Source organism: Aotus nancymaae, unplaced genomic scaffold, assembly GCF_030222135.1.
Source record: "Aotus nancymaae isolate 86718 unplaced genomic scaffold, 86718_ANA_hifiasm-v0.15.2.pri h1tg000059l, whole genome shotgun sequence".
Taxonomy (NCBI): domain Eukaryota; kingdom Metazoa; phylum Chordata; class Mammalia; order Primates; family Aotidae; genus Aotus; species Aotus nancymaae.
In genome coordinates, this window is record NW_026988473.1 from 15,079,943 (window position 1) to 15,107,318 (window position 27,376).

The 27,376-nt window shown below is 39.7% G+C and overlaps 1 protein-coding gene across 2 annotated transcripts in view; it reads left to right on the top strand.

Annotated features, from left to right (window-relative positions):
- CKAP5 (cytoskeleton associated protein 5) overlaps positions 1 to 27,376 on the top strand; it is a 113,519-nt gene that overhangs the window by 42,145 nt on the left and 43,998 nt on the right. For both annotated transcript variants that reach the window (XM_064364966.1, XM_064364967.1), the window contains exons 9-18: positions 4,375 to 4,479; positions 8,135 to 8,224; positions 8,341 to 8,505; positions 9,422 to 9,550; positions 10,595 to 10,777; positions 16,398 to 16,511; positions 16,794 to 16,904; positions 18,195 to 18,287; positions 22,663 to 22,848; positions 26,449 to 26,543. In XM_064364966.1, coding sequence (XP_064221036.1) covers positions 4,375 to 4,479; positions 8,135 to 8,224; positions 8,341 to 8,505; positions 9,422 to 9,550; positions 10,595 to 10,777; positions 16,398 to 16,511; positions 16,794 to 16,904; positions 18,195 to 18,287; positions 22,663 to 22,848; positions 26,449 to 26,543 — 1,271 coding nt within the window. The remainder of the gene's footprint in view (positions 1 to 4,374; positions 4,480 to 8,134; positions 8,225 to 8,340; positions 8,506 to 9,421; positions 9,551 to 10,594; positions 10,778 to 16,397; positions 16,512 to 16,793; positions 16,905 to 18,194; positions 18,288 to 22,662; positions 22,849 to 26,448; positions 26,544 to 27,376) is intronic.

The following is a 27,376-nucleotide window of genomic DNA, read 5'->3' on the forward strand; positions in this document are numbered from 1 at the left end:
CAAAAACATGGCGCTGAATAAACCATGAAAAAGACACTTGTTTATAGTGTAAGAGCCAAAGCAAGAAGGCAGAGTGTTATCTTGTCGACCTCAGCTGGAAATGTGCACAATAGACCACACAAAATGTTCACAGCTTTGAACTTGTCGGTGAATGACTGGTAAAGTACCATGAGTGTTGATTTTGAGATTATAAGTAGGTTTTAGCAAATATGGATTCATGAATAATGAGGATCAACTGTATATTCTAGTAGTTAACCCTCCTAGGCTTTCCTCCATTGGAACTTGGAGGCAGAGATAAGATTTGTGAAATCTTTGTTCAGTTGTCAATTTTCCATCTTGAAGAACCACACTTGTGTAAGATAAATTAAAAGAGAATTGCCCTAGGGGAAAGAGTTTTACTGACCTGGAGCCTGAGAGGAAAGAATGGGAAGGGGAATAGGAGAGGGCATTGAGACAGGGAAAGTCAGATTCCAGTGGCGTATGAAGAAAGCTACAGATTCTCTGTCAATTCTTCCAGCATGTGATTATTATTAGAAATCTTATTGCTCTGGCACTGAATTCTTGATGTGTCAAAGAAAACCTTTTCTTTTTCCTTTTCATTAATATTGTATGTTTTCTACATGTATTTGCTAAGGATATTAGCTTCTCACACAGACAGTTCTGTGATTTCCATTGGTATTGTGAATGTAAATATAATCTCTTGCTGTATTATATAAAGAGAGAGCATCATGGATTTTATATTTGAGTGGACGCTTTGAACCATATAAAAATACTGATGTCCAAATTTCATCCCAGATTCATTGAACTAGAATTTGTTGGAATGGGCTCTGACATGTTTTTGACGTCCATTTCTAGAATATATATTTAAATGCTAAATATAAAGTCTAGCATCGAAATCAAATCTGAGAGGCATTTTGGTAAGGAAAACAATCAGAACGTTTGTAAATGCCAATAGTAAAAAAATAAAAATAAAAATAAAATGCCAATAGTGATTTCAATATAGAAATGAATGAAAAATTTTTTTCTCCCTAGACTTATAGTAATGAGAGATTTTTTTTTTTTCCTCAAAATGGAATCTTGCTCTGTCACCTAGGCTGGCTCACTGCAACCTCTGCCTCCCAGGTTCAAGCAGTTCTTTGCCTCAGCCTCCTGAGTAGCTAGGATTACAGGCGCCTGCCACCACACCCAGCTAATTTTTGTGTTTTTAGTAGAGACAGGGTTTCACCATGTTGGCCAGGCTGCTCTTGAACTCCTGACTTCGTGATCCACCTGCCTCGGCCTCCCAAAGTGCTGGTATTACAGGCGTGAGCCACCGTGCCCAGCCCAGTAATGAGAGATTTAACAAAATGTTTATTAGGACCTTGATCTCATCCTCTCATAAGGAAAGTGGACTAACCATAACACAAGTTTAGAAGGGAGAACATGCTTTAGATAGTGATTTCAGTACAGAAATAAATGGAAAATATTTTTCTCCACAGACTTATAATAATTAGAGATTTAACAAAATGTTTATTAGGACCCTGATCTCATCCTCTTGTAAGGAGAGTGGACTAACCATAACACAAGTTTAGAAGTGAGAACATACTTTAGATAGTGATTTCAATACAGAAATGAATGGAAAATTTTTTTCTTCATAGACTTATAATAATTAGAGATTAACAAAATGTTTTTTAGGACCCTGATCTCATTCTCTCATAAGGAAAGTGCGACTCACCATAACACAAGTTTAGAAGGAGAACATGCTTTACTTAATAAAAGGAGCAAAAGCTTTGGAGTCAAAATTGACCTGAGTTTGAATCACACAGCATTACCATTTGCTAACTACCTGACCTTAAGCACATTAATCTCTAATTTTTAGAATCTGGCTGGGTGCAATAGCTCACACCTATAATCCCAACATTTTGGAAGGCCGATGCGGGCTGATCACTTGAGTCCAGGAGTTAGACCAGCCTGGGCAACATGAAGAAAACCCTCTTTCTATAAAAAATAAATAGTAGCAGATGTGGTAGCACTTGCCTTTAGTCCCAGCTACTTGAGAGGCTGAGGTGGGAGGATCGCTTGAACCTAGGGGAGGGGGAGGTTGCATGCAGTGACCTGAGATCAAGCCAGACTCTGTCTCAAAAAAACAAAAAAAAAAATCTTTTGAAATCTGCACATTTTTTGTTGTTTTTTGTTTTTTGTTTTTGAGGCAGGGTCTCACTCTGTCACCCAGGGTGGAGCACAGTGGTGTGATCTCAGCTCACTTCAACCTTTGCCTCCCAGGTTCAAGCAATCCTCCTACCTCAGCCTCCTAAGTACCCGGGACTACAGGCACATGCCACCATGCCTGGCTAATTTTTCTGGTAGAAACAGGGTTTTTCCATGTTGCCCAGCCTGGTCTTGAATTCCTGGGCTCAAGCAATCCTCCCTCCTCAGCCTCCTAACGTCTTGAGATTATAAGCGTGAACTACCACGCCTTGCTGCAAATCCTCAAAGTTGAAATAATAATAACACTACCTCATTGGGTTTGGGTGAAAATTAAATTTAAAAAGGATTATAAAGTGCCTACAAAATTGTGGTGCCTAATTTGTTTTTTTAATAAATATTAGTTTTTTAATCCTTATTCTTCAGCACTTAAGGAGCGCATATAAGTGCCAAGTAGAACTTGCATGCTACAAGTTAGGATTTGTTTAATACAAAGAATCTAGAATAAAGCATTCTGCTTATGGAACATCAGCTTGTAGGGACAAGATAAAATTCAAAGTAGATTGGAGGCTTTACTCCTACTGGGAAAAGAGTGAAAAAACAAGAGTTTGGGGGCATTTATAAATAAAGCAGCTTTCTTTTTTCTATTTTTGTGACAAAGGCTTGCTTTGCCACCCAGGCTGGAATGCAGTGGTGGGATCTTGACTCACTGCAACCTCCACCTCCCAGGTTCAAGTGATCCTTTTGCCTCAGCCTCTCAAGTATCTGGGACTACAGGCATGCACCATCAGTTAATTTTTTATAATAAAGCAGCTTTTTTCTTTGTGTTTGTTTGTTTAAGACGGAGTCTTGCTCTGTCACCCAGCCTAGAGTGCAGTGGCATGTCTTGGTTCACTGCAACCCCCACCTCCCTGGTTCAAGCAATTTTCCTGCCTCAGCCTCCTGAGTAGCTGGCATTACAGGTGCATGTCACCATACCTGGCCACTTTTTTTGTATTTTTAGTAGAGACGGGATTTCACAATGTTGGCCAGACTGGTCTCAAACTCCTGACCTCAGGCAGTCAGCCCATCTTGGCCTCCCAAAGTGCTGGGATTACAGGCATGAGCCACCACGCACAGCTATAAAGCAGCTTTTTAACACCAACTGATTGGGCAGTGTACCACAGTAAAATCTTACCAGGAAGGAACCCAGTTATAGTCACTTGTTGAATTGACATAGATGCGGCTACTACCCATGAGTTTAGATAAGTGCTGCGCTTTATGGGGTTTGTCATAGGAGGGCAGTAGTATAAACAGTGCTAGAGGAGAATCTAGCACTTCGAATCCAAGCTTTAACAATCATTAGATTACTGAAGTGACAGCCTCAAGGCCAGAAGCTCCCTCAGAAGAATGGTTGCAGTAGCATTCACAATTTAAAGTCCCGATGGACTTCCTGAAGGTATCTGCAGCAGTTTCTACTGGTGCTTCTTGGTTATGAATATTAGAGCTGTTGCCCTGTGGTGTCTTTCAGAGATATCTTTTCATTTTCCTTATCCCAAAACAAAGTCAGCAGACCTCTGGCTTCTCTGCCATTGTCAGGGTCACTTCTTGCACAGTTGAACAGTGCTGACAGCCCAGACTGCCACTACTGGGTAGTGAGTAATTCGATGTTGTGGTTTTATCTATGTTTTGTTAGTGGAACTTTAAGATAGAAGACTAAACATAATGAAGGGAAGCTCCCAAATTCGATACAATGAAAGAAGAATTTTTCCTCTCTTGTAGGAAATAAAATTGGTCATGTATTAGCATAAGAGCTTTCAGAGTTGTTGTTGTTTTTTCTCTTCTTTTTTTGAGACAGAGTCCTGCTCTTTCTCCCAGGCTGAAGTGCAATGGCACAATCTCAGCTCACTGTACCTCTGCCTCCCAGGTTCAAGCGATTCTTCTACCTCAGCCTCCCAAGTAGCTAGGATTACAGGTGCCTGCCACCATACCTGGCTAATTTTTGTGTTTTTAGTAGAGACGTTTTACCAAGTTGGTCAGGCTGGTCTCAAACTCCTGACCTCAGGTGATCCACCCGCCTCGGCCTCCCAAAGTGCTGAGATTACAGGCGTGAGTCACTGCACCTGGCCTCTGAGTTTTTTGAGAATAAAATGTAAATGCTCTTCTACAAGGCTGTGACTATTTTGTTTTCCTTTTTTTCCCCCTTTGTAGGTTGTTGGAAAGGACACCAATGTCATGTTGGTGGCTTTGGCAGCAAAATGTCTTACTGGCCTGGCTGTTGGGCTAAGGAAGAAATTTGGACAGTATGCAGGACATGTAAGTAACACTTCTTTTTAGATACAGAACAACAAAGTTTATCAAAAATGGCAAACCTAGTTTGCTCTATGCTTTAAACCAACTCCTTGGCATAGATGTGTACATATTGTACAAAGTAAATTTCTCTCTGTTTCATTAATATTCAGCATAGATTCTTATAAATTTCAGTAGATGTCAGTTATAACAAAATTTATAGGCCTTATGTAGAAAGTCAGGCACTAGGCCTAATAAAGTACTTAGTTGAGTTGATTTATTTGCTAATTCCTTATTTACTTATTAGTATCTTGCTTTGTTCTTACAATATTATACACATTACAACAAGATAAAACTTGTAGTGACCAGGACCAGAATGAAAATGAGAGTAGGAAAGGCAATATAAAACTATGAATGTAAAACTGTGAGGTTAATTTATAAAATGTGTTTTATAGTGTTTTCTTATTTTAATATGTAATTTACTTATGTATTTGAGACATTTTATATAGGTTACAATGTTATATATTTTATATAGGTGATGTCTGTTTAACTTATTCAAAGAAAATCTGACTGGAGACATTTGTTGACTATACTATTTGTTTAAGTTTGTTTCCAATCAAATTTGGTAATAATTTTAATTAATTAAGATATTTTCTTTAACTGGCATCTGTCAGTGGCCTCTAAATCTGGTCTGAATTTCTAAGAATGGTTCAGCATCCTAAAAATTGACCCTATTGAGCTTTAGAGTTTAACTTGCTAGCCACTTTTATCATTTGATTCCCTAGGTTGACTTAGAAGTTTCCTAATAGTCCCTAGTCATGTGTCCATTTTATGTTATGAAGCTAATATCTAGCCTCACATGAGCTGTGGTATTTGGAGCTTGCTTACTCATAGCATTAAAAATAATCTTAGAGAACTTAATTGAAGAAAAAGAAGGCACTACCAAATAAAAATAAATCATGACTGGCTTATTACTAGGGAAATAAAAATAAGAGTCTATAAAACCCTTAGACATGTAAATCATGTAAATCTAATTGAAACAAATTTAAAATATTTTTATAGCAATCAATATATATTATCTATGTGTATATGCCATTGGTTTATTAACTAGCTTTCAGTCAAGTTTGTGTTACTTAGTAGGATATTATACTTTTGTATTGGGAACAATTTTTTTTTTCCTAAACCACTTAAATATCAGTCCAGAGAATAATTTTTTTTTTTGAGACAGGGTCTCACTTTGTCACCCAGCCTGGAGTGCAGTGGCGCCATCTCTGCTGACTGCAGCCTTCACCTCCTAGGCTCAGGTGATCCTCCCACCTCAGTCTCCCGAATAGCTGGGACTTCAGGCATACCCCACCATGCTTGACTATTCTTTGCATTTTTGGTAGAGATGGGGTTTTGCCATCTTGTCCAAGCTGGTCTCGAACTCCTGGGCTCAAGCCATCAGCCTGTCTCAGCCTCCCAAAGTGCTAGGATTACAGGCTTGTGCCACCACGCCCAGCCTAAAATCCATTTTAATTTACCAAATTATGGTTGGATGATTACCTGGCTTTCCAATTTGAGTTCTGATTCTGGCTTTGTTTCACTTTGTTGTGCTGGTTGAAGAATGTCTCCATTAGACCTGCACAGTGGCTTACTCCTGTAATCCCAGTACTTTGGGAGGCCGAGGCGGGCGGATCACAAGGTCAGGAGATCGAGACCATCCTGGCTAACATGGTGAAACACTGTCTTTACTAAAAATACAAAAAATTAACTGGGCGTGGTGGCACATGCTTGTAATCCTAGCTACTCGGGGAACTGAGGCAGGAGAATCGCTTGAACACTGCAGGCAGAGGTTGCAGTGAGCTGAGATAGTGCCACTGCACTCCAGTCTGGGCGACAGATGAGACTCCATCTCAAAAAAAAAAAAAAGCCTCCATTGTTTTATAGTTTGAGGTCTCTCTCACCTTAATACTATAATATACACAATGTTTGTTATCAAGCATGTTAGTGACTTGACTTTATTTTCTTTCAATGTTTACAAACTATCTTTTTGGCAATATTTATAAAAGTCAACTTTAGCTTGATAGACATTAAAATATCTTGATTTTCAATTTATAACTTTCTAGTATTAAAAAGTCTTATATTTTTCCATGGGAACCATAGTCCTTGGTCTATACCAAGTAGTCTACAACCACGTCTGTGAAATCTTGAAAACAATTTTTTCTTTTTTTTTGGATGCCATTGAGCTTTGCTGTATCTTTTGAACCTTAGAAATTTTCTTCCCCAGCCTGGGCAACATGGAGAAACCCTTGTCTCAACAAAGAATAAAATTAAAAATTACATTTACAGGGAAGTGGCTAAGAAATTAAGAATTAAAAAATCAGCAAGTGTGGTGGCATATACCTGTAGTCCTACCTACTCAGGAGGCTGAGATGAGTGGATTACTTGAGCCCAGGAGGTTGAGGCTGCAGTGAGCCATGTTCACGCCTTTGAACTCCCACCTGGGTGACAGAGCAAGACTCTGTAAGGTGCAGAGGCAGCAAATAAGTTGAGAAGCACTGCCATAGTGGGAGAGAATGAGAATTCTTCATTCTAAGATTCTGTGTCCTTCAAGAAAGGAAATGACTTTTTATTCCACTTAAATATTTGCTTTATTGATTTGTCTGGGCGGAGACAAGGTGATTTTTTTTAGGCAGCAACTTTATGAGATAAAATTTACATATTATAAAGTTTACCCTCTTAAATTCATTTTAGAATATTCACAATGTTAGGTAACCATCAGCACTATCTAATTCCAGAACACTTTCATCACCCCAAAAAGAAACCCCTTGCCCATTAACATTCACTCCCCATGCTGCTCCCTGCCCTTGACTCTGGCAACCACTAATCTACTTTTTTGTCTCTAAGGTTTTGACATTTCATGTAAATGGAGTCATCATACAATACATGGTCTTTGTGACTGCTTTTTTTTTTCTTTTTTTGAGACAGAGTCTCGCTCTTGTTGCCCAGGCTGGAGTGCAATGGCATGATCTCAGCTCACTGCAACCTCCGCCTCCCAGGTTCGAGCAATTCACCTGCCTCAGCCTCACAAGTAGCTGGGATTACAGGCACCTGCCACCATGTCCAGCTAATTTTTTTTTTGTAGTTTTCCTAGAGATGGGGTTTCACCATGTTGGCCAGGCTGGTCTCTAACTCCTGACCTCAGGCGATCCACCCACCTCGGCCTTCCAAAGTGATGGGATTACAGGCATGAGCCACCTTGCCTGGCCAACTGCTTTTTTTTTTTAAAAGACAAGGTCTTGCTGTGTTGCCCTGGCTGCAGTACAGTGGGACAATCACAGCTCACTGCAGCTTTGACCTCCTGGCCTCAAGTGTTCCTCCCACCTCAGCCTCTCAAGTAGCTGGGACCACAGGCACACATCACCACACCTGGCTAATTTTGTTTGTTTGTTTTAGTAGAGACAAGGTCTCACTCTGTTGCCCAGGCTGGTCTTGAACTCCTGGCCTCAAGTAAGCCACCTGCCTCAGTGTCCCAAAGTGCTGGGATTTCAGACATGAGTCTCTGTGCCCAGCTTGTGACTGGCTTTTTTTTTTTAACTTAGCATACTATTTTTAAGGTTCAGCCATGTACTAGCATATTCCTTTTTGTACATCATTCCTTTTTGTTGCTGAATAATGTTCTAGCCATTCACTTTTACAGGTTGTGCCAACCATTTTGGAGAAATTCAAAGAGAAGAAACCTCAAGTGGTACAAGCCCTGCAGGAGGCAATTGATGCAATCTTCCTTACTGTAAGTTGACAGCATGAGTTTGCAGTTATCTGAAGTAAATTTTGTCAATATATATTAATATTTTGATTGTTCTTTACAATTGAGAAAAGCTCATTAACCACAATTTCTTTCAAAAGACCACACTACAGAACATCAGTGAGGATGTTTTAGCAGTAATGGATAATAAAAATCCGACCATCAAGCAGCAGACATCTCTTTTTATTGCAAGAAGTTTCCGCCACTGCACTGCTTCTACCCTGCCAAAGAGCTTGCTCAAGCCCTTTTGTGCTGCACTACTTAAGGTATAGACTGTCTTTGAAATTGGGAGAATATTTTATACCTAGGCAAGATTTTTTCCTGCTATTATGTACAGTACTTGACTTTCAGACTATAGAGGTTATGACCTTTTGATCATAGAGGAGCAGACCCTTTGCAGCTTGGAAACTGAATCCAAATTCTCGTAACTATGTTCCTCTTCTTGAAAGAAAGCACAAGTTAGTGTTAAGATTCCATTAACTGTTAAACATTTTGTTTCTTACTTGGCCCATATACTAGTGTTCAACTGGATCTGGCCAAGCATAGACATCAAATGTGAAGTATTTGAAGATCATTTGGGAGTGAGTCATTTTAGATAGAGGGTAAGAGGAAAAGGAAGCACTTGCTAAATGGAATACCAAGGGTTTCCTTAACCCAGAAAGACTTTTTTTTTTTTTTTTGGAGATGGAGTCTAGCTCTGTCACCCAGGCTGGAGTGCGGTGGCATGATCTCGGCTCACTGCAGCTTCTGCCTCCCAGGCTCAAGCAATTCTCCTGCCTCAGCCTCCTGAGTAGCTGGGATAACAGGTGCCTGCCACCACGCCCGGCTAATTTTTGTATTTTAGTAGAGACTGGCTTTCACCGTGTTGGCAAGGCTCATCTTGAACTCCTGACCTCAGCCTCAGCCTCAGCCTCCCAAGGTGCTAGGATTACAGGCATGAGTCACCGTGCCAGGCCCAGAAAGAATTTTTGAAAGAGTATCTGTCAATTGGCATAAGGAAAGCTACACTTAGCTTCAGTAAATTGTAAGAAGCAAATTCTTTATGCAGCAACCATCAATCTGAATTAAAGTGAGTAATGCCAATTAAATAAGTAAATGAATAAATAATAAAACAAACAATAAATAAATAAAGTGAGTAATACCTAAGATACCTTACATTAATATCATTTTGCTTACTTATAGCACATCAATGATTCTGCTCCTGAAGTCAGAGATGCTGCATTCGAAGCATTGGGTACTGCTTTGAAGGTGGTTGGTGAGAAAGCAGTAAACCCATTCTTAGCTGATGTGGACAAACTCAAGCTTGATAAGGTAGGTTAGTTAGTTAGTAATGGATTGTACTGAAATTGGACAACAGTCCTGTCTCATCATGCATCATGGCTTTGTCTCTTAGCAGTTAGGTCGAGAGTACTGGTATTCTTTTGATCAGGATTTTTTGATTTTTTTAAAAATTGCTATTTGTAGAAGGAAAGAAATGCATAATTGAACCAAGTTTTGGAGGATGCTCTCTACTACTTTGGTCTTAATTTTGTCTGTTCAGTTTTATTAAGAAAAAAAAAATACTGACTTCACCTCAGGAAATGTATTTCATTCTCCACTGGTAGCTCAGACCTAGAGTTTAAAAACATAGCTTTTGAAATTTAAGTTTCATTCTAGGCTATGATAGTGATAATAGTAGAAATATCTTTCAAATTATAAGCAATAAAATGCCAAGTGACCAATCTGTAGAGAAGGCGGAAGCAGTTCTGTGAGATAAATTTATTTCCAAAATCCAGAAAATTACCTTTCTATATGAAGCCTTCCATTTAAAAATGTGCTCATTTTAAGTTTATTGTATTTCTAACTTGTAAAGAAATAAAATGTAAGATTAATATCTTACATATGCCTATCTACTGCCAAGAAAATGTGGATAATTTATCTTTGTTGAGAAGGAAATGTTTTCTCTGAATTTTTTTTTTTTTTTTTTTTTGGCAACGGAGTCAAGTCGCCCAGGCTGGAGGGCAGTGGCACAATCTCAGCTCACTGCAACCTCTGCCTCCTGGGTTCAAACGATTCTTGTGCCTCAGCCTCCCAAGTAGCTGGGATATAGGCACCCACCAAAATGCCCAGCTAATTTTTTTGTATTTTTAGTAGAGGCAGGGTTTTACCAGGTAGGCCAGGCTGGTCTCAAACCTCTGACCTCAAGTGATACACCCACCTTGGCCTCCCAAAGTGTTGGGATTACAGGCATGAACCACCTCGCCTGGCCATTTCTCTGAATTCATATGTGTAGTTGTGGTTTAGAAATGTAATAATGTAGTGGTTGTGTTTTTCAAAGTTAAGCTTAATGATGTTCATCTCACTTTCTTTCTCCAGATCAAAGAATGTTCAGAAAAGGTAGAACTAATACATGGTAAGAAATCTGGACTAGCTGCTGATAAGAAGGAATTCAAACCTGTGCCTGGAAGGACTGCTGCTTCAGGAGCTGCAGGAGATAAGGACACAAAGGACATTTCCGCACCCAAACCAGGACCTCTAAAAAAGGCACCTGCTGCTAAGGTTAATAGATGATGTAAAAATAGAATTTAGTAAGGAAGGGTCCAAGTCTCAGGTTCATGGCTGTTCCTCTAAAATTATTTCGTTTGAGAAATGAATTCATTGGCCACATTGCAAATACAGCAGAAAATCTGTTAATGAAGATAGGATATTCCAGCAGTAAATTTGACTATTTGAAGAATTTGATAGAGATTAAAATGGTAGCAAAGGTATGGAAGTGTGTTTTGTCAATTTAACATAAAATTTACTATCTTAACTATTTCTAATGTGCAGTTCAGTAATACTAAATGTGTTTATAATGTTGTGCAATGTCACCACCATCCGTCGCCGTAATGCTTTTCGTATTTTAACACTGAGACTCTACTATCATTTAAATTACCTCCCATTCTCACCCTCTCCCATCCCCTTTTTTCTGCTTCTATGAATTTGACTATTTTGTTTTTATTTTTTATATTTTTTTAGAGACAAGGTCTTGCTCTGTTGTCCAAGCTGGAGGGGAGTGGTGCGATTATAGCTCTCTGCAACTTGGAACTCCTAGGATCAAGTGGTCCTCCCCATTCAGCCTCCAAATTAGCTAGAACTACAGGGACTTGCCACCATACCCAGCGGATTTTTAAAAATTTTTTATAGAGACAGGGCCTTGAAGTGTTGTCCAAACTAGTCTTGAACTCCTGGCCACAGGTGATCCTCCTGCCTTGGCCTCCCAAAGTGCTGGGTATAGACTCAGAAGTGGAATTGTTGGATCAAATGATAATTCCATGTTTAGTTTTTTAAGGAGCCACCACGCTGTTTTTTTTTTAACACCTATATACCATTTTACGTTTCTAAATAGTGCACAAGGGTTCTAATTTCTTTATATCCTTGCTAATAACTCCACATCCTTGCTAATGGGTATGAGGTGCTATTGTAGTTTTGATTTGCATTTCCCGGATGACTAGTGTTGAGCATTTTTTGTTTTTAATTTTAATTTTGATTTTTGAGACAAGGTTTCGCTATGTCTCCCAGACTGGAGTGCAGTGGTGCAATCATAGCTCACTGAAACCTCAAACTCCTAGGCTCAAGTAATCCTCCCAAACTGCTGAGGTTACAGGCATGAGCCACTGAACCTGGCCTTGAGCATATTTTCATGTGCAGTTGGCAATCTGTAGAACTTCTTTAGAAAAATATCTACTCAAGTCCTTTGCCCATTTTTGAATTGGGTTGTTTTGAGACAAGGTCTCACTCTGTTGCCCTGGCTGGAGTGCAGTGGCACAATCAGCTTACCTCTCAGGTTCACTTGCAGTCCTCCTACCCCAGCCTTTCAAGTAGCTGGGACCACAGGCATGTGCCACCACACACAGCTGATTTTTTATTTAAAATTTTTTTTTATATAGACAGGGGTTTCACTGTGTTGCCCAGGCTGGTCTCAAACTCCTAGGCTCAATGAATCCTCCTGCCTCGGCCTCCCAAACTTTTGGGATCACAAACGTGAGCCACCGCACCCAGCCTCATGATGCTTTTGCCCTCCATCTTGTTCTAAAGATTTTATAGTTTTAGGTCTTACATTTATGTCTTTATTTTGACTTAATTGTTATATACAGTATCCAACTTCATTCTTTTTGCATATGGATATTCAGTTTTCCCAGCACCATTTGTTGAATAGACTGTCCTCTCCCCATTGAACAGTCTTGGTACCCTTGTCAAAAATCATTTTACTGCATATGCAAGGGAAAACTTTTTTTTTTTTTCCTGAGGCGGAGTCTTGCTCTGTTGCCCAGACTGGAGTGCAGTGGCATGATCTTGGCTCACTGCAGCCTCTGAATCCTGGGTGCAAGAGATTCTCTTGTCTCAGCCTCCCAAGTAGCTGGGATTACAGGCACCCGCCACCGTGCCTGGCTAATTTTTTTTTTTTTTTTTTGAGACAGAGTTTTGCTCTTGTTGCTTAGGCTGGAGTGGAATGGCATGGTCTCAGCTCACCACAACCTCTACCTCCCATGTTCAAGTGATCCTCCTCCCTCAGCCTCTCAAGTACCTGAGATTACAGGCATGAGCCACCACACCCGACTGATTCTGTATTTTTAGTAGAGATGGGGTTTCTTCATGTTGGTCAGGCTGGTCTTGAACTCCCAACCTCAGGTGATCTGCCTGCCTTGGCCTCCCAAAGTGCTGAGATTAAAGGTGTGAGCCACCACACCCAGCCAGTTTTTTTCTATTTTTAGTAGAGATGGGGTTTTGCCATGTTAGTGAGGCTGGTCTTGAACTACTAACCTCAATTGATCTGCCTGCCTCAGCCTCCCAAAGTGCTGGAATTACAGGCATGAGCCATCACGCCTGACTGAGAGGAATATATTTTAAAGGATCAGAAAGTATCATTAAATAATGAAATAAAATGTGACAACACACTTAACATTAATAAGTAATACCAACTTGGTCATTTTACTAATAATGCTGATGGATCACATCACTGAGTCTCCATGCTGTCCAGGTCTTTCACCTATGTACAGTGTAGAGTGGAGCAAATGCCCAGTGGCATTCATGGCATCCTTTTAATGAACCCATATCCTGTAGATTCTCTTAAGTATGAAAGTTATTTGCTGCAGATGCAAAAAATTTAACTCTCCTTCCTCATGCCAGCCCCATCTTGAACCACTTAGAATGGATTTAGGGGAAGAGAAATGATATTTAGTGAGCATCATCTTGTGAAGCACTTTGCCTTTATAATGTCATTTAATCATTGTAACAACTCTTGATGTAGGTGTTCATTATCCTTGTTTTTCCAAAAAATGAAACTAAGACTCAGTGACTTTGTTTCCTACACATGCTCTGATATTTTTATTGTTCATTTGTTTGTTTGCTGTCTCCCCACATCATATTGTAAGCTTTTAAAGGATAGAGATCTTGTCACTGCTTGATCATTTGTAATAGTTTCTGGCATATAGTAGGGACTGGGCAAATGTTTGTGGAATACATAGAGTGGCAGAACTGGTATTTATCCGAAGTATCTCTAGTTACAGACTCTGTACTTTTTTTCATGTTATGCTCTCTCCTCGGCATTCTGTTTTCTCCTTTCTCACTGGTTCCTGTTTCTCTGGACGGTGACCTGGACCCAAAACTTTAAAAGATGTGTCCAAATTTTCTTGCTGTAACCCACTTTCCTCTTACCTCCTTAAACACTTCCATGTTCATGCTGGCTGACCTTCTCTTATGAGAAATTCTCTTAAAAATTAAAATGGTGGGAGCAACCTCCTTCTATTCCCATTTTGAAAAGATAAGTGGGACAATATCAGCACCTAAGCCACTGAGCTAGCCTGTCAAATGATAAATCTGTCTTGTTTGTTTTTTTTTGGTTTTTGTGTCTTTTTTTGGGGAGGGAGATGGAGTCTCCCTTTGTCGCCCAAGCTCGGGTGCAGTGGCACGATTTCAGCTTACTGCAACCTCTGCCTCCTGGTTTCAAGTGATTCTCTTGCTTCAGCCTCCCAAGTACCTGGGATTATAGGCGCCTGCCACCATGCCTGGCTAATTTTTGTATTTTTGGTAGAGACGAGGTTTCACCAGGCTGGTCTCGAGCTCCTGACCTCAAATGATCCGCCTGCCTCAGACTCTCAAAGTGCTGGTATTACAGGCATAAGCCACCGTTCCCAGCCTCGATAAATCTGTCAGTTAATAAATAAAAATTTATGTCTGTTGGCTGGGCGTGGTGGCAGGCACCTATAATCACACCTGTAATTCCAGCACTTTGGGAGGCTGAGTTGGGCAGATCACAAGGTCAAGAGATTGAGACCATCCTGGCCAACATAGTGAAATCCCACCTCTACTAAAAATATAAAAATCAGCTGGGCACAGTGGTGTGCGCCTGTAGTTCCAGCTACTCGGGAGGCTGAGGTAGGAGAAGTACTTGAACCTGGGAGATGGAGGTTGCAGTGAGCCGAGATCGTGCCACTGCACTCCAGCCTGGTGACAGAGTGAGACTTTGTCTCAAAAAAAAAAAAAAATTTATGTCTGTTTACAACAAAAAGAATAGTGGGAGATTCATTATTTGAAGTATCTCTCTTTGTAGAGAATGCTATTTACAGAGAAGGATCCAGAAGAAGTATTCTAGTTAGCCAAAGAGTAAAGAATTTTCCATTTTTAGGGTTAGAACGCAAATCCCTTTATGGGGTTATTACTATGAACCAGCAAAACCATACTGTCGACATGACATGGCAAGCATTACAGGTTTCCATTTAGTTTAAACACTAGCATCCTCAGTTTTGCTAACTACAACTTAAAATATTGGAATATATTCAAGATAACATTTGTTTCAGAACAGGTCTGGATGTTGAAGACTAATTTGGTCCTCTGTCATTGTATCTTTTCTTTTTAGGTTTCGGGCATTTCATAACAAATATCCAAAATAGATAGAAGGAACAATGTGAATGATAATGTATGTTGCCATAACATAGTTATTACCCTTTACTGTGTACCTTGTGATATACTATTTTCTTGTGACTTTTTCCCCCGCCCGTACATATTCTGCTTTTGTATCTTGGGACTTTTCAAAACTGGAGTGGAATGAATTTATTTATTTATTTTGAGACAGGGTCTCACTCTGTCACGCAGGCCAGAGTACAGTGGCATGATCATGGCTCACTGCAGCCTCAACCCCTGGGCTCAAGCAGCCCTCCCACCTCAGCCTCCCAAGTAGCTGAGACTGTAGTCATACACCAACACATCTGGCTACTTTTTTAGTATTTTTTATAGAGATGGAGTTTTGCCATACTGCCCAGGCTGGTCTCAAACTCCTGGGCTCAAAGGATCCTCAGCCTCCCAGAGTGCTGGGATTACAAGTGTGAACTACCACACTCAGCTACATGGGAAGCTGAGGTGAGAGGATCACTTAATTCCAGGAGGTCGAGGCTACAGTGAGCTGTCATCAGGCCACTGCACTTCAGCTTGGATGACAGAGCAAGACCCTGTCTCAAAAAAACAAACCAAAAAAACCCCAAATAAATGTAAAAAAAATAAAGGCATCAGGATGTCATTCTCAAATTAATTTATAAATGTAGTATAATTTCAGGCCATGACTTTTGTTTCATTTGTCTCATTAATTCTGAATTCGAGTTTTTAATGCGAGGTCTACAGATTACCCCATGGGTGGTCTTCAGGGGTTCTGTCTGACTTTGAAACTGCTAAATTTTGTAGGTACAAAAATGTTTATTTTAGGGTAATCCCTCATTTTAATCAATTTTTAAGGGAGTGTGTGACTTAATAAAAGTTTAAAAACCACTGTTTTAAACTGGTGCAGTGATTCATGGTTGTAATCCTAGTCGTTTGGGAGGCCAAGGTGGGAGGATTACTCGAGGCCAGGAATTCAAGACTAGCCTGGGTAACATGGTAAAACCCTGTCTCTACAAAAAAAATCCATTTTTTTTTAATTAACCAGGCACGGTAGCACACGCCTGTGGTCCCAGCTACACAGTAGGCTAAGGCCAGAAGGAAGATGCCTTGAGCCCGGGAGGTTGAGCCTGTAGTGAGTCATGTTTATGCAACTGCATTCTAGTCTCAACAACAAAATGAGAAACTGTCTCAAAAAAAAAAAAAAAAAAAAAAACTGCTATTTTAAATCCTTAAGTGGTTTAATTTTTATTTTCTAAATTGTTTTTAGGCTGGTGGGCCACCAAAGAAGGGGAAACCAGCTGCACCAGGAGGTGCAGGGAGCGCTGGAACCAAGAACAAGAAAGGACTGGAGACCAAAGAAATAGTGGAGCCTGAGCTCTCGGTCAGTATTACACACTGAGCCTGGAACTCGTGAACCATGCAAAGTGAGACCTATGAGAAGATTGGAGTTCTTTGCTGGATTCTACAACATACAGTTAATTGATATCTTTTAGCTTATTGAAACCGCCTTGGAGAATCTCCTTTGTCGTAGTATAATAGAATGCTCAGAAAGTATCGCATACCTATGGGAGTATTCTTTTAGTTTTGGCTAGATTATGTTTACATTCTTGTCATCTGTTCCCTTAAGCAATTCCTAATTCTAATATGTGTTTGTATTTTACAGATAGAAGTATGTGAAGAAAAAGCTTCAGCTGTCCTTCCACCTACCTGTATACAGCTTCTTGACAGCAGCAACTGGAAAGAAAGGCTGGCTTGTATGGAAGAGTTCCAGAAGGTAGTGCATAGGAATGAATTGAGTGTGAAAGAAAATTAGATTTAATGGAAGCAGTGAAATTGACGAATGAAGGATTTGTCCTAATTGCTGTGTTTTATAACCAGTGAACACATTTCATGGCATTAAAGATAAGGTGGGACTTTTTATTTCTTGTAATAGTTGTATAGTGTTTGCTATCTTTAAACATCAGTATTCTGTGGCCTCTATAATCTCATGATTTAATACTTAGGAAAATTAGATTCTTATTCTGAATTATAAGGCTTAGATTATTATTATTTATTTATTTATTTTTTTTTTTGAGAAGGAATCTCACTCTGTCACCCAGGTTGGAGTGGTGCAATATTGGCTCACTGCAACCTCCGCCTCCCAGGTTCAAGTGATTCTCCTGCCTCAGCCTCCTGAGTAGCTGGGATTACAAGCACTGCCACCATGCCTGGCTAATTTTTTGTATTTTTAGTAGAGACAAGGTTTCACCATGTTCGCGAGGGTGGTCTCAATCTCCGGATCTCATGATCTACCCACCTCGGCCTCCCAAAGTGCTGGGATTACAGGCGTGAGCCACAGTGCCCAGCCAGATTAATTTTTTAATTATGGTACTTGCTTATAAACTTCCTAGGCAAATAGGTCTCTCTACTTAAACCACCCTTCATCCAGTTCTTTTTTTCCCCACTTATCATCATGGTTCCTTGGTAGAATGAACATTATCCATTGGTATGAAAACCTCTCAAAAACCAGTACTGGAAAGGAGCATGGCAGTTCATTTTGGTAAATACCAGGTAATTCTAATGAGGAAGGGTAAGGAGAAACTGCAAGAGCACTGGAACTTAAAGCAGAAGGCTTCCAGTCCTGCATCTGCTGCTCACTGGGTTTAGATCTGAGTTTGTGCATCTCTGATATTTAATACTTTAGAACTTCGAATCTATTCTGCTTTGATGTCTTTAGGAAAATCAAGTAAGAGAAAATATGTATAAGCAGTTTCTGCCACACACTAGCAAATGAAAACTATTATTTTGCATGGAGCAAACTATTTGTGAATTTCTGAAATGTGAGATAGTTTTCATTGATACTAATTTAACAGCCATATACCAAGCCATACATAAGAAATAAAGCATTATAGATATAAACACACAAAGAAATAAAGCAACAGCAGAAACTGTATAAGCTCCCTCAGTAACCCTCCTCAGTTCTATTCCACGCCTTCCTTCAGAGGTAACCGCTTACTTGACTTAGGTATTTACTCTTCCTTTGGAACTAACCTTTAACACTCATATTCTCTTATTTTACTTCAAGGCTGTTGAGCTAATGGACCGAACTGAAATGCCATGCCAGGCATTAGTGAGGATGCTAGCCAAGAAACCTGGATGGAAAGAAACTAATTTTCAGGTATTTTAAAATGTGAGATTTAATGTCTTTTGTTGAAGTAATTTACATTACATCATCCTGTGGAGTAATACAGCGGTATAGTTTTGGTAATGATTTTTAATGAACAATGGAGTGTTTGCATTTTGATTGAACACATAACTACAGTTGACTCTTGAACAATGTGGAGATTAGTGGCATTATCCCTTGTACAGTTGAAACTTCACATATAACTCTGGACTCCCCAAGAACTTAACTACTAATAGCCTACTGTTGCCAGAAACCTTACTGATAGCATTGTCAATTAACACGTATTTTGTATGTTATATGTATTGTATATTCTTTTTTCCCTTTTTTCATTACATTGTAATATATAATATATTGTATATTCTTACAATAAAGTAAGCTAGAGAAAAAATGTGATTAAGAAAATCCTAAGGAAGAGAAAACATTTACGACTTATTAAGTGGCAATGGATTACCATAAAGGTCTTCAATTCTCATCATCTTCATGTTGAATAGGCTAAGAAGGAGAAAGAGTAAGAGAAAGGGTTTGTCTTGGTGTTTCAGGAGTAGCAGAGGCAGAAGAAAATCCATCCATAAGTGGATCTTTGCAGTTCAAATCCATGTTGTTCAAGGATCAACTGTATCACTTTATATAATTAGGGATTTATATATCTATAATATGTAAATGTATATACATGTACATATAATTTGTATAATTTAGATATTTGTATTTTTTCTTCTCATTTTTAGGCCTAAACAGCTTCTAGTCTAATCTTTACATATTCAAGGGAGAAATAAACAGTGAGATAGCTTTTTTATTTGATGGAATAAAAAATAAGTGCAGTCATTAAATTGCCAATGAAAATTTACCACATAATCAATTTTATACCCTCATTAACTAATAATAGAGCTGAAATTTAGCAGTACCAAGTTATTAGTCTAAGCAGTAAGTATAGGAAAGTGGTATAGGAAGGAAAATGAGAAAAAGTTTCCCTCTCTTTTTCTAGACGTATATAAAATGGACCTTGGCCAGGTGCGGTGGCTCACGCCTGTAATCCCAGCACTTTGGGAGCCTGAGACAGGTGGATCACCTGGGGTCAGGAGATCAAGACCATTCTGGCCAACATAGTGAAACCCTGTCCCTACTAAAAATACAAAAATTAACTAGGCGTGGTGGTAGGTGCTTGTAATCCCAGCTACTCGGGAGGCTGAGGCAGGAGAATCACTTGAACATGGGAGGTGGAGGTTTCAGTGAGCCAAGATTGTGCCACTGCACTCCAGCCTGGGTGATACGGTGAGACTCTGTCTCAAAAAAAAAAAAAAAAAAAAAAATAGTCCTCATGCTAAACAAACTTGAAATGTGTCAGGTTTATTTTTGGCATCTTGCTATTCTGTTTTTGGTTTTTCTTCTGCTGCCACCTCTTGTTTTCCCTCTAGGATGTTTAGCTCCCTCATACACTGTGTTTCCCTTAGATTGTGTTACACAGCATTTTATCTGTATAAGCCAGCTCCACAAAGGCTAAATATTCTAAAAGATTCCTGAGGTGCCTCCCCACTGCCCTTTTCTTTTTCTTTTCTTTTTTTTTTTTTTTTTTTTGAGAAAGGGCTTCACTCCGCTGTCCAAGCTGGAGTGTGGTGGTGCAAACATGGCTCACTGCAGTGTTGACATCCCAGGCTTGGCTGGGTACAGTGGCTCATGCCTGTAATCCCAGCACTTTGGGAGGCCGAGGCAAGTGAATCACTTGAAGCCAAGAGTTCAAGACCAGCCTCGCCAACATGGTGAAATCCTGTCTCTACTAAAAGTACAAAAATTAGCTGGGCATGGTAGCACATACCTGCTACTCAAGAGACTTGAGGCAGGAGAATCACTTGAACCTGGGAGGCGGAGGTTGCAGTGAGCCAAGATCACATTTGCACTCCAGCCTGGGTGACAGAGAGAGACCCTGTCTCAGAACAAAACAAAACAAACAAACAAAAAACCTTGCAGACATCCCAGACTCAAACGATCCTCCCACTTTAGTCTCCCAAGTAGTTGGGACTACAGGCGTGCATCACTACACCTTGCTAATTTTTTTCTCTAATTCATACTCTCTCCTTGGTTAACTTAATGGCAAGCTAACAACTAGACAGATTTTCTTAAATGCCTTGAACCAATATGATATGTCTCCCACCCTCTGCCAAGGGGTGTATGTGTGTGTGTGTGTGTGTGTGTGTGTGTGTGTTGGGACATGCCATGCCAGAGATACTCAGGCACTTTACAGCTTTACCTTAGACTTTTTAAGCAAAGTCTGAAGGTCAGTCAGAGATCTGAGATTAGGGCCATTTTCAATCTTTCTTGGGCATACATACAGCCTTGAATATGCACACAACCTCCTAGATTGTCCGAGTCCTCTGTGGACATCTTATTCCCTAGATCGTTTTATGTTTTTGACTAAGCTGGTTTGCCCCAACTGGTATTGTGACCTTACACAGCTCTGATGTTAGATGTTAAACAGTTGCCACTCATTGTTTTCAGCAAAATCCCTGAGGATAGGACTTTCCCACTGAGCTAGCCAGAGTCCCATCAAATAACAGGCTCTTCTAATGGAACTTATCTAGGAAGCTGTCAGATAAGACAGTACTTGGGGTAAAAACTTTTTGAGGAGATCCACACATAAGTTGTCCCCCTACCTGCCAGTGGCTGCAGAGCTCTAGGTTTTCACAGTTGCCATGTTTATAAGACTTCAAGTTTTGAAGGCTACTGTGGAACTGGAAGAAAAGGAACAAAGCAAGTTAAATCACCAGAAAACTCACTCTTCTTACTGAAATTCAGCAGCTTTTTAAAAAATGGTTCTTGTATTGTTACAAGCCTTTTTAAAATTTTTGGAGTTGTGAAATAAGTTGATTTTGATTGTCTTTGCCAGTGTTCTACATTGCTTTTAAAGAAGATCAGTTTTTCAAAGGTATTGATTCCACAATTGCGAAGTCCCACCCAAGGACATTTCTTTGGTTTGTTTTTTGGTTTGGGTTTTTTTTTTTTAATTTTTTTAATTTTTATTTTTTCACATGCCTGCTATGTCAAATTTTGGGGGTTTTTTCAGACAAGGTCTTACTCTGTTGCCCAGACTAGAGTACAGTGGTGTGAATATGTCTCACTGCAGCCTCAGCCTCCTGGGTTCAAGTGATCCTCCCACTTCAGCCTCCTGAGTAGCCAGGACTACAGGTGAGGGCCACGACACCCAGCTGATTTTTGTACTTGTAGAACTGGGGTCCCACCATATTGACGAAGCTGTTCTTGAACTCCTGGGCTCAAGCAGTCCTCTCACCTCAGCCTCCCAAAGTGCTAGGATTGCAGGCATGAGGCAGGCAATAATCACCATTTTAAAAGAGGATATTTGTGTGGCCAGGCACAGTGGCTCACACCTGTAATCCCAGCACTTGGGGAGGCTGAGATGATATCCATTTGAGATCCACTAGAGGTCGGGAGATCAGGACCAGCCTGGCCAACATGGTGAAACCTCATCTCTACTAAAAATATAAAAATTAGCTGGGCGTGGTAGTGGGCACCTATAAGTAATCCCAGCTATTCGGGAGGCTAAGGCATGAGAATCACTTGAACCTCAGCAACCTCTGCCTCCTGGGTTCAAGTGATTCTCGTGTGTGTGTGTATGGGTGTTGTAGTGTTTTTGTAGGTAGCCCTAGTAGTAATTCTCAGTTATGCAGTCAGTATAGTAATTTATTGTATATTTTAGGATGTGCATTCAGTACTAAATGCAAATAATCATAAGAGGAGGAAAATACAAAAATCAAATTTTTCAATTCATAAACTTTCTCTGTAATATTACTTGTTAACATTTTGGAACAGAGTAGCTTTTTTTTCCCTTTCTTCATTGTCAGTTGAGTAATTGGTAACAATTAAAGGATAAAAATGCTGGGCGCGCGCTGTGGCTCACGCCTGTAATCCCAGTACTTTGGGAGGCTGAGTTGGGCAGATCACGAGGTCAGGAGATAGAGACCATCCTGGCCAACACAGTGAAACCCCATCTGTACTAAAAATACAAAAATTAGCTGGGCATGGTAGTATGTGCCTGTAGTCCCATCTACTTGGGAGGCTGAGGCAGGAGAATCACTTGAACCCAGGAGGTGGAGGTTGCAGTGAGCCAAGATCATGCCACTGCACTTCTAGCCTAGTGACAAGAGTGAGACTCTGTCTCAAAAAAAATAAATAAAATAATTTAAAAAATATAAATAAAGGATAAAAATTATTTTGTGTATTTGTTTAAAATGCTGATTTTACCTTAGTTGTGTTCTCAGTTGTCCCTGACCATGTCATATCTGTTACATGCTATTCATACAAGTAAATAAATAAATTTCCTTGACTTGCTCATAACTTTATAATACTTATCCTTGTCCAGGTGATGCAAATGAAGCTTCACATAGTTGCTTTGATTGCCCAGAAAGGAAATTTTTCCAAAACATCAGCTCAGATTGTATTAGATGGCCTTGTGGACAAGATTGGAGATGTAAAATGTGGGAACAATGCAAAAGAAGCTATGACAGCAATAGCCGAAGCCTGTATGTTGCCATGGACTGCTGAACAGGTTAGTGACACAGAACTCATTTCTCCAGTTTTCCCAGTTTTTTCCCCAAACTTTAAACTTACTAATTAAAGATTGGTTTTTATCTTCTCAAGTAAAATCTTTTTTGATACTGCATTTTTTTTAAGATGGATTCTCCCTCTGGCGCCCAGGCTCGAGTGCAGTGGCACGATCTCGGCTCACTGCAACCCTCCCAGGTTCAAGTGATTCTCTTGCTTCATCCTTCCACGTAGCTGGGATTACAGGTGCCTGCCACCACACCTGGCTAATTTTTGTATTTTTAGTAAAAACAGGATTTGAATATGTTGGCCAGGGTGGTCTTGAACTCCTGACCTCAGGTGATCCACCTGCCTTGGCCTCCCAAAGTGCTAGGATTACAGGCGTAAGCCACCACATCCGGTTCTTTGATACTGCATTTTTGTTTTTACCTTTAAAAATAATTTATTGCCTAGTGATGAAAATTTATCTTAGTCAAAAATATTCGGTATATGCAGCACTTTGTAATCTCAGCACTTTGGGAAGCTGAGGCAGGAGGATGACTTGAGGCCGGGAGTTTGAGACCAGCCTGGCCAACAAGGTGAAACCCCGTCTCTACTAAAAGCACCAAAATTAGCCAGGCATGGTGGTGTGCACCTGTAATGCCAGCTACTAGGCATTACAGCTACTAGGGAAGCTGAGGCAGGAGAATCTCTTGAATTCTAGAGACAGAGGTTGCAGTGAGCTGAGTTCACGCCACTGTACTCCAGCCTGGGCAATAGAGTGAGACTCTGTCTCAAAACAAAATAAAACAAAAATTCTATAGAAGGTGAGAGAGCCCAGGAGCTCGAGGCTGCAATGATTCATGATTGTGCCATTGTACTCCAGGGTGACAGAACAAGACCTTGTCTCTTAAAAAAAAAAAAAAAAGACATTATAATGCTGAGTAATTGCTGAAAAGCTATAAACAGTCCAGAATGCTTTTAGTCCTATTGTCACTCACCTCATTTTCTTGTGTAGGTTAACTCTTGTTCCTAAAGCATGCTTGTTAGTTGTTTGAAAACTATGTTTAATGCACATCTGCCTTAATGTAGTGGTATATTTCTATAAGAAATATGAGATAAGGGAGAGAGATCCAAGATGGCTGATCACTAGCAGCTTGGGATTGTAGCTCTCAGTGAAAGCGCAGAGAACGAGAGGACGCCACACTTTCAGATGAATTTTTGTTGCTCACGGACCAGGAGATTCCCAGCGGAGGAGCCCCACAGGTCACCAGCACGACTCTTGTGGCCGGTGTGGCGGTTTCGCCGGCGCCTCGGTGCGGCAGTTCTTGGTGCAGAGTGAGTGGGACTGGGTCCCCTTTTGTTTGGCCGATGTTGTTTGGAGCTCCGGGAAGACAGAGTCGCATATTCACCTGATTGAAGGACAGACTCAAGAAGGGAGCTAGACTGGAGATTCCTGGGCAGAAAAGCACCATCAGTCTTAACACCGCTGTTTTGGCCAGCACAATGGATTGCTCACATTTCGGTGCTGGGAATCAATAAGTTGGACGTCCACTCAGAGACCTAATTTGAAAGTCAGTAATCACAAAGATGACAGGTGGATAAATTTACAATGATGGGAAGAAACCAACGTAAAAAGGCTGAGAATACCCAAAATCATAATGCCTCTCCCTCTACAGGGGATCACAGTTCCTCGTCAGCAACGGAACAAGGCCTAATGGAGAACAAGTGCATTCCATTAACAGGAGCAGGCTTCAGAAGGTGGATAATAAGAAACTTCTGTAAATTAAAAGAAGAACTTGTTCTAACCCAATGCAAAGAAACTAAGAACTTTGAAAAAGGGTTTGACAAAATCCTAACGAGAATAGACAATTTAGAGAGGAGTATAAGTGAATTAATGGAGCTAAAAAACACAACACGAGAACTTCACGAAGTATGCACAAGTTTTAACAGTCGAATCGATCAAGCAGAAGAAAGAATATCAGAGGTCGAAGACCAACTTAATGAAATAAAATGAGAAGTCAAGATTAGAGAAAAAAGGATGAAAAGGAATGAGCAAAGTCTCCAAGAAATATGGGACTATGTGAAAAGACCTAATCTACGTTTGATAGGTGTACCTGAATGTGACGAAGAGAATGAATCCAAGTTGGAAAATACTGTTCAGGATATTATTCAGGAAAACTTTCCCAACCTAGTAAGGCAGGACAATATTCAACTCCAGGTAATACAGAGAACACCACAAAGATATTCCTCAAGAAGACCAACCCCAAGGCACATAATCGTCAGATTCATTAGGGTTGAAATGAAGGAGAAAATACTAAGAGCAGCCAGAGATAAAGGTCAGGTTACCCACAAAGGGAAACCAATCAGACTTACAGCAGATCTCTCAGCAGAAACCGTACAAGCCAGAAAAGAGTGGGGGCCAATATTCAACATCCTTAAAGAAAAGAACTTTCAACCCAGAATTTCATATCCAGCCAAACTAAGCTTCAAAAGCGAAGGAAAAATAAAATCTTTTGTGAACAAGCAAGTACTTAGAGATTTCACCATCACCAGACGTGCTTTACAAGAGCTTCTGAAAGAAGCACTACACATATAAAGGAACAACTAGTATCAGCCTTTCCAAAAATATTCCAAAAATATATCAAAAAGTAAACAGCATTAACATAATGAAGAACTTACATCAACTAATGGGCAAAACAGCCAGCTAGCATTAAATGGCAGTATTAAACTCATATATAATATTAACTGGATAAAAAGCCAAAACCCATCAGTATGCTGTATCCAGACCCATCTCACATGCAGCGACACACAAAGACTCAAAACAAAGGGACGGAGGAAGATGTATCAACCAGAGAGCAAAAATAAATAAATAAAAAGCAGGAGTTGCAATTCTCACCTCTGATAAAATAGACTTTAAAGCAACAAAGATCAAAAGAGGCAAAGAAGGACATTACATAGTAGTAAAAGGATCAATGCAACAAGAAAAGTTAACGATCCTAAATATACACGTACCCAATACAGGAGCACCCAGATACATAAGACAAGTTCTTAATGACTTATAAAGAGACTTAGCCTCCCACACAATAATAGTGGGAGACTGTAACATCACATTGTCAATATTAGACTGATCAACGAGATAGAAAATTAACAAGGATATCCAGGACTTGAACTCAGACCTGGAACAAGTAAACTTAATAAACATTTATAGAACTCTCCACTTCAAATACACAAAACACACTTTCTTATCAGTACCATATCACACCTATTCCAAAAGTGACTACATAATTGGAAGTAAATCACTCCTCAATAATTGCATAGCATTTCATAGGTTTAATTGAAATATTGGTTGGCTGCTTGTTTGTTATTTTCTTCCCTTATTCCTTCCTGTCTCCATTGTTAAGCACAATTATTGGCATAAAAGAGGTTTTCACTTCCCATTTTTAGACTGCATGCTAGCCTGGGCAATAAAGCAATACTCCCATTCTCTCTCCCTCTTTCTCTTCCTTTTTCTTCCTCTTCTTTCTTTTTTTTTTCTTTCTCTCTTTCTTCCTTTTTTTTCTTCAAAAAAAAAAAAAAAGAAATATGAGCTAAAACACAGATCTATTGTTTTCCCCCATTCCAGGTTATGTCAATGGCTTTCTCACAAAAGAATCCCAAAAATCAGTCAGAAACTCTGAATTGGCTATCAAATGCCATAAAAGAATTTGGTTTTTCTGGGTAAGTCAGAATGAAATCAAGTGGAAAATAATTAAATGTTCTGTCAGTCTCTAAGTCATGATTTGTCATAGCTATTGCTGCTTACTTCTGAAGAGCTAGAGCTGGGTTGTGTCATTTGTATAAAAGAAAATTACCTTTGTTCTCAAAGGTCAATATTGGCTTGTGTTCCTGCCTTTTGATATTCACTGAAAGAGTTCTCTATAAGTTATTTTTCCTGAAGCATTAATAGCTTTCCCATAGAAAATCAAGTTCCAAGGATTTCCAGTCAAGTACATTAGGAAATTTCTGTATGTTATTACATTTGTTTGAATACCTATAGTGTGCTTTGGCGAATTAAATGCTCTGAAAAATCCTGCAATAGAAGAGCTTGTTTTACTTTGTTTAACCCACTGTTCCCAAACTTACTTGCATATAGAGCACAGTTTATTTAAAACAAAACTTCATACAGTTTACTTTATTCAAAAAACACTTTCTAAATCATAGTTCATTTGATTTAATTGTCAAAAACTATGTGAGGGATTATGTTATCCCTATCTTATAGATGAAGACTAAGGCATAGAAAGTTTAAGTAATTTAGGCTGGTTGTAGTTAGGAAAGTGACAAAACCGAGATTTTAATCCAGGCATTCTGCTTTGGAGAAAAAATGATATAACTGCTATACTATGTTGCCTTTCTCCGTGCCATGCTACATTTTACAACATGCCTTTTAATATCTTGTAAACAGTATTTTGAGTTCTACTGATTGAAAAAACACTACTCTAGAAGTTATCATTCGAACAACAAAGAACTGTTTATTATGTTATTATCTGTAGTATTCTCTCATAGTTGAGGGT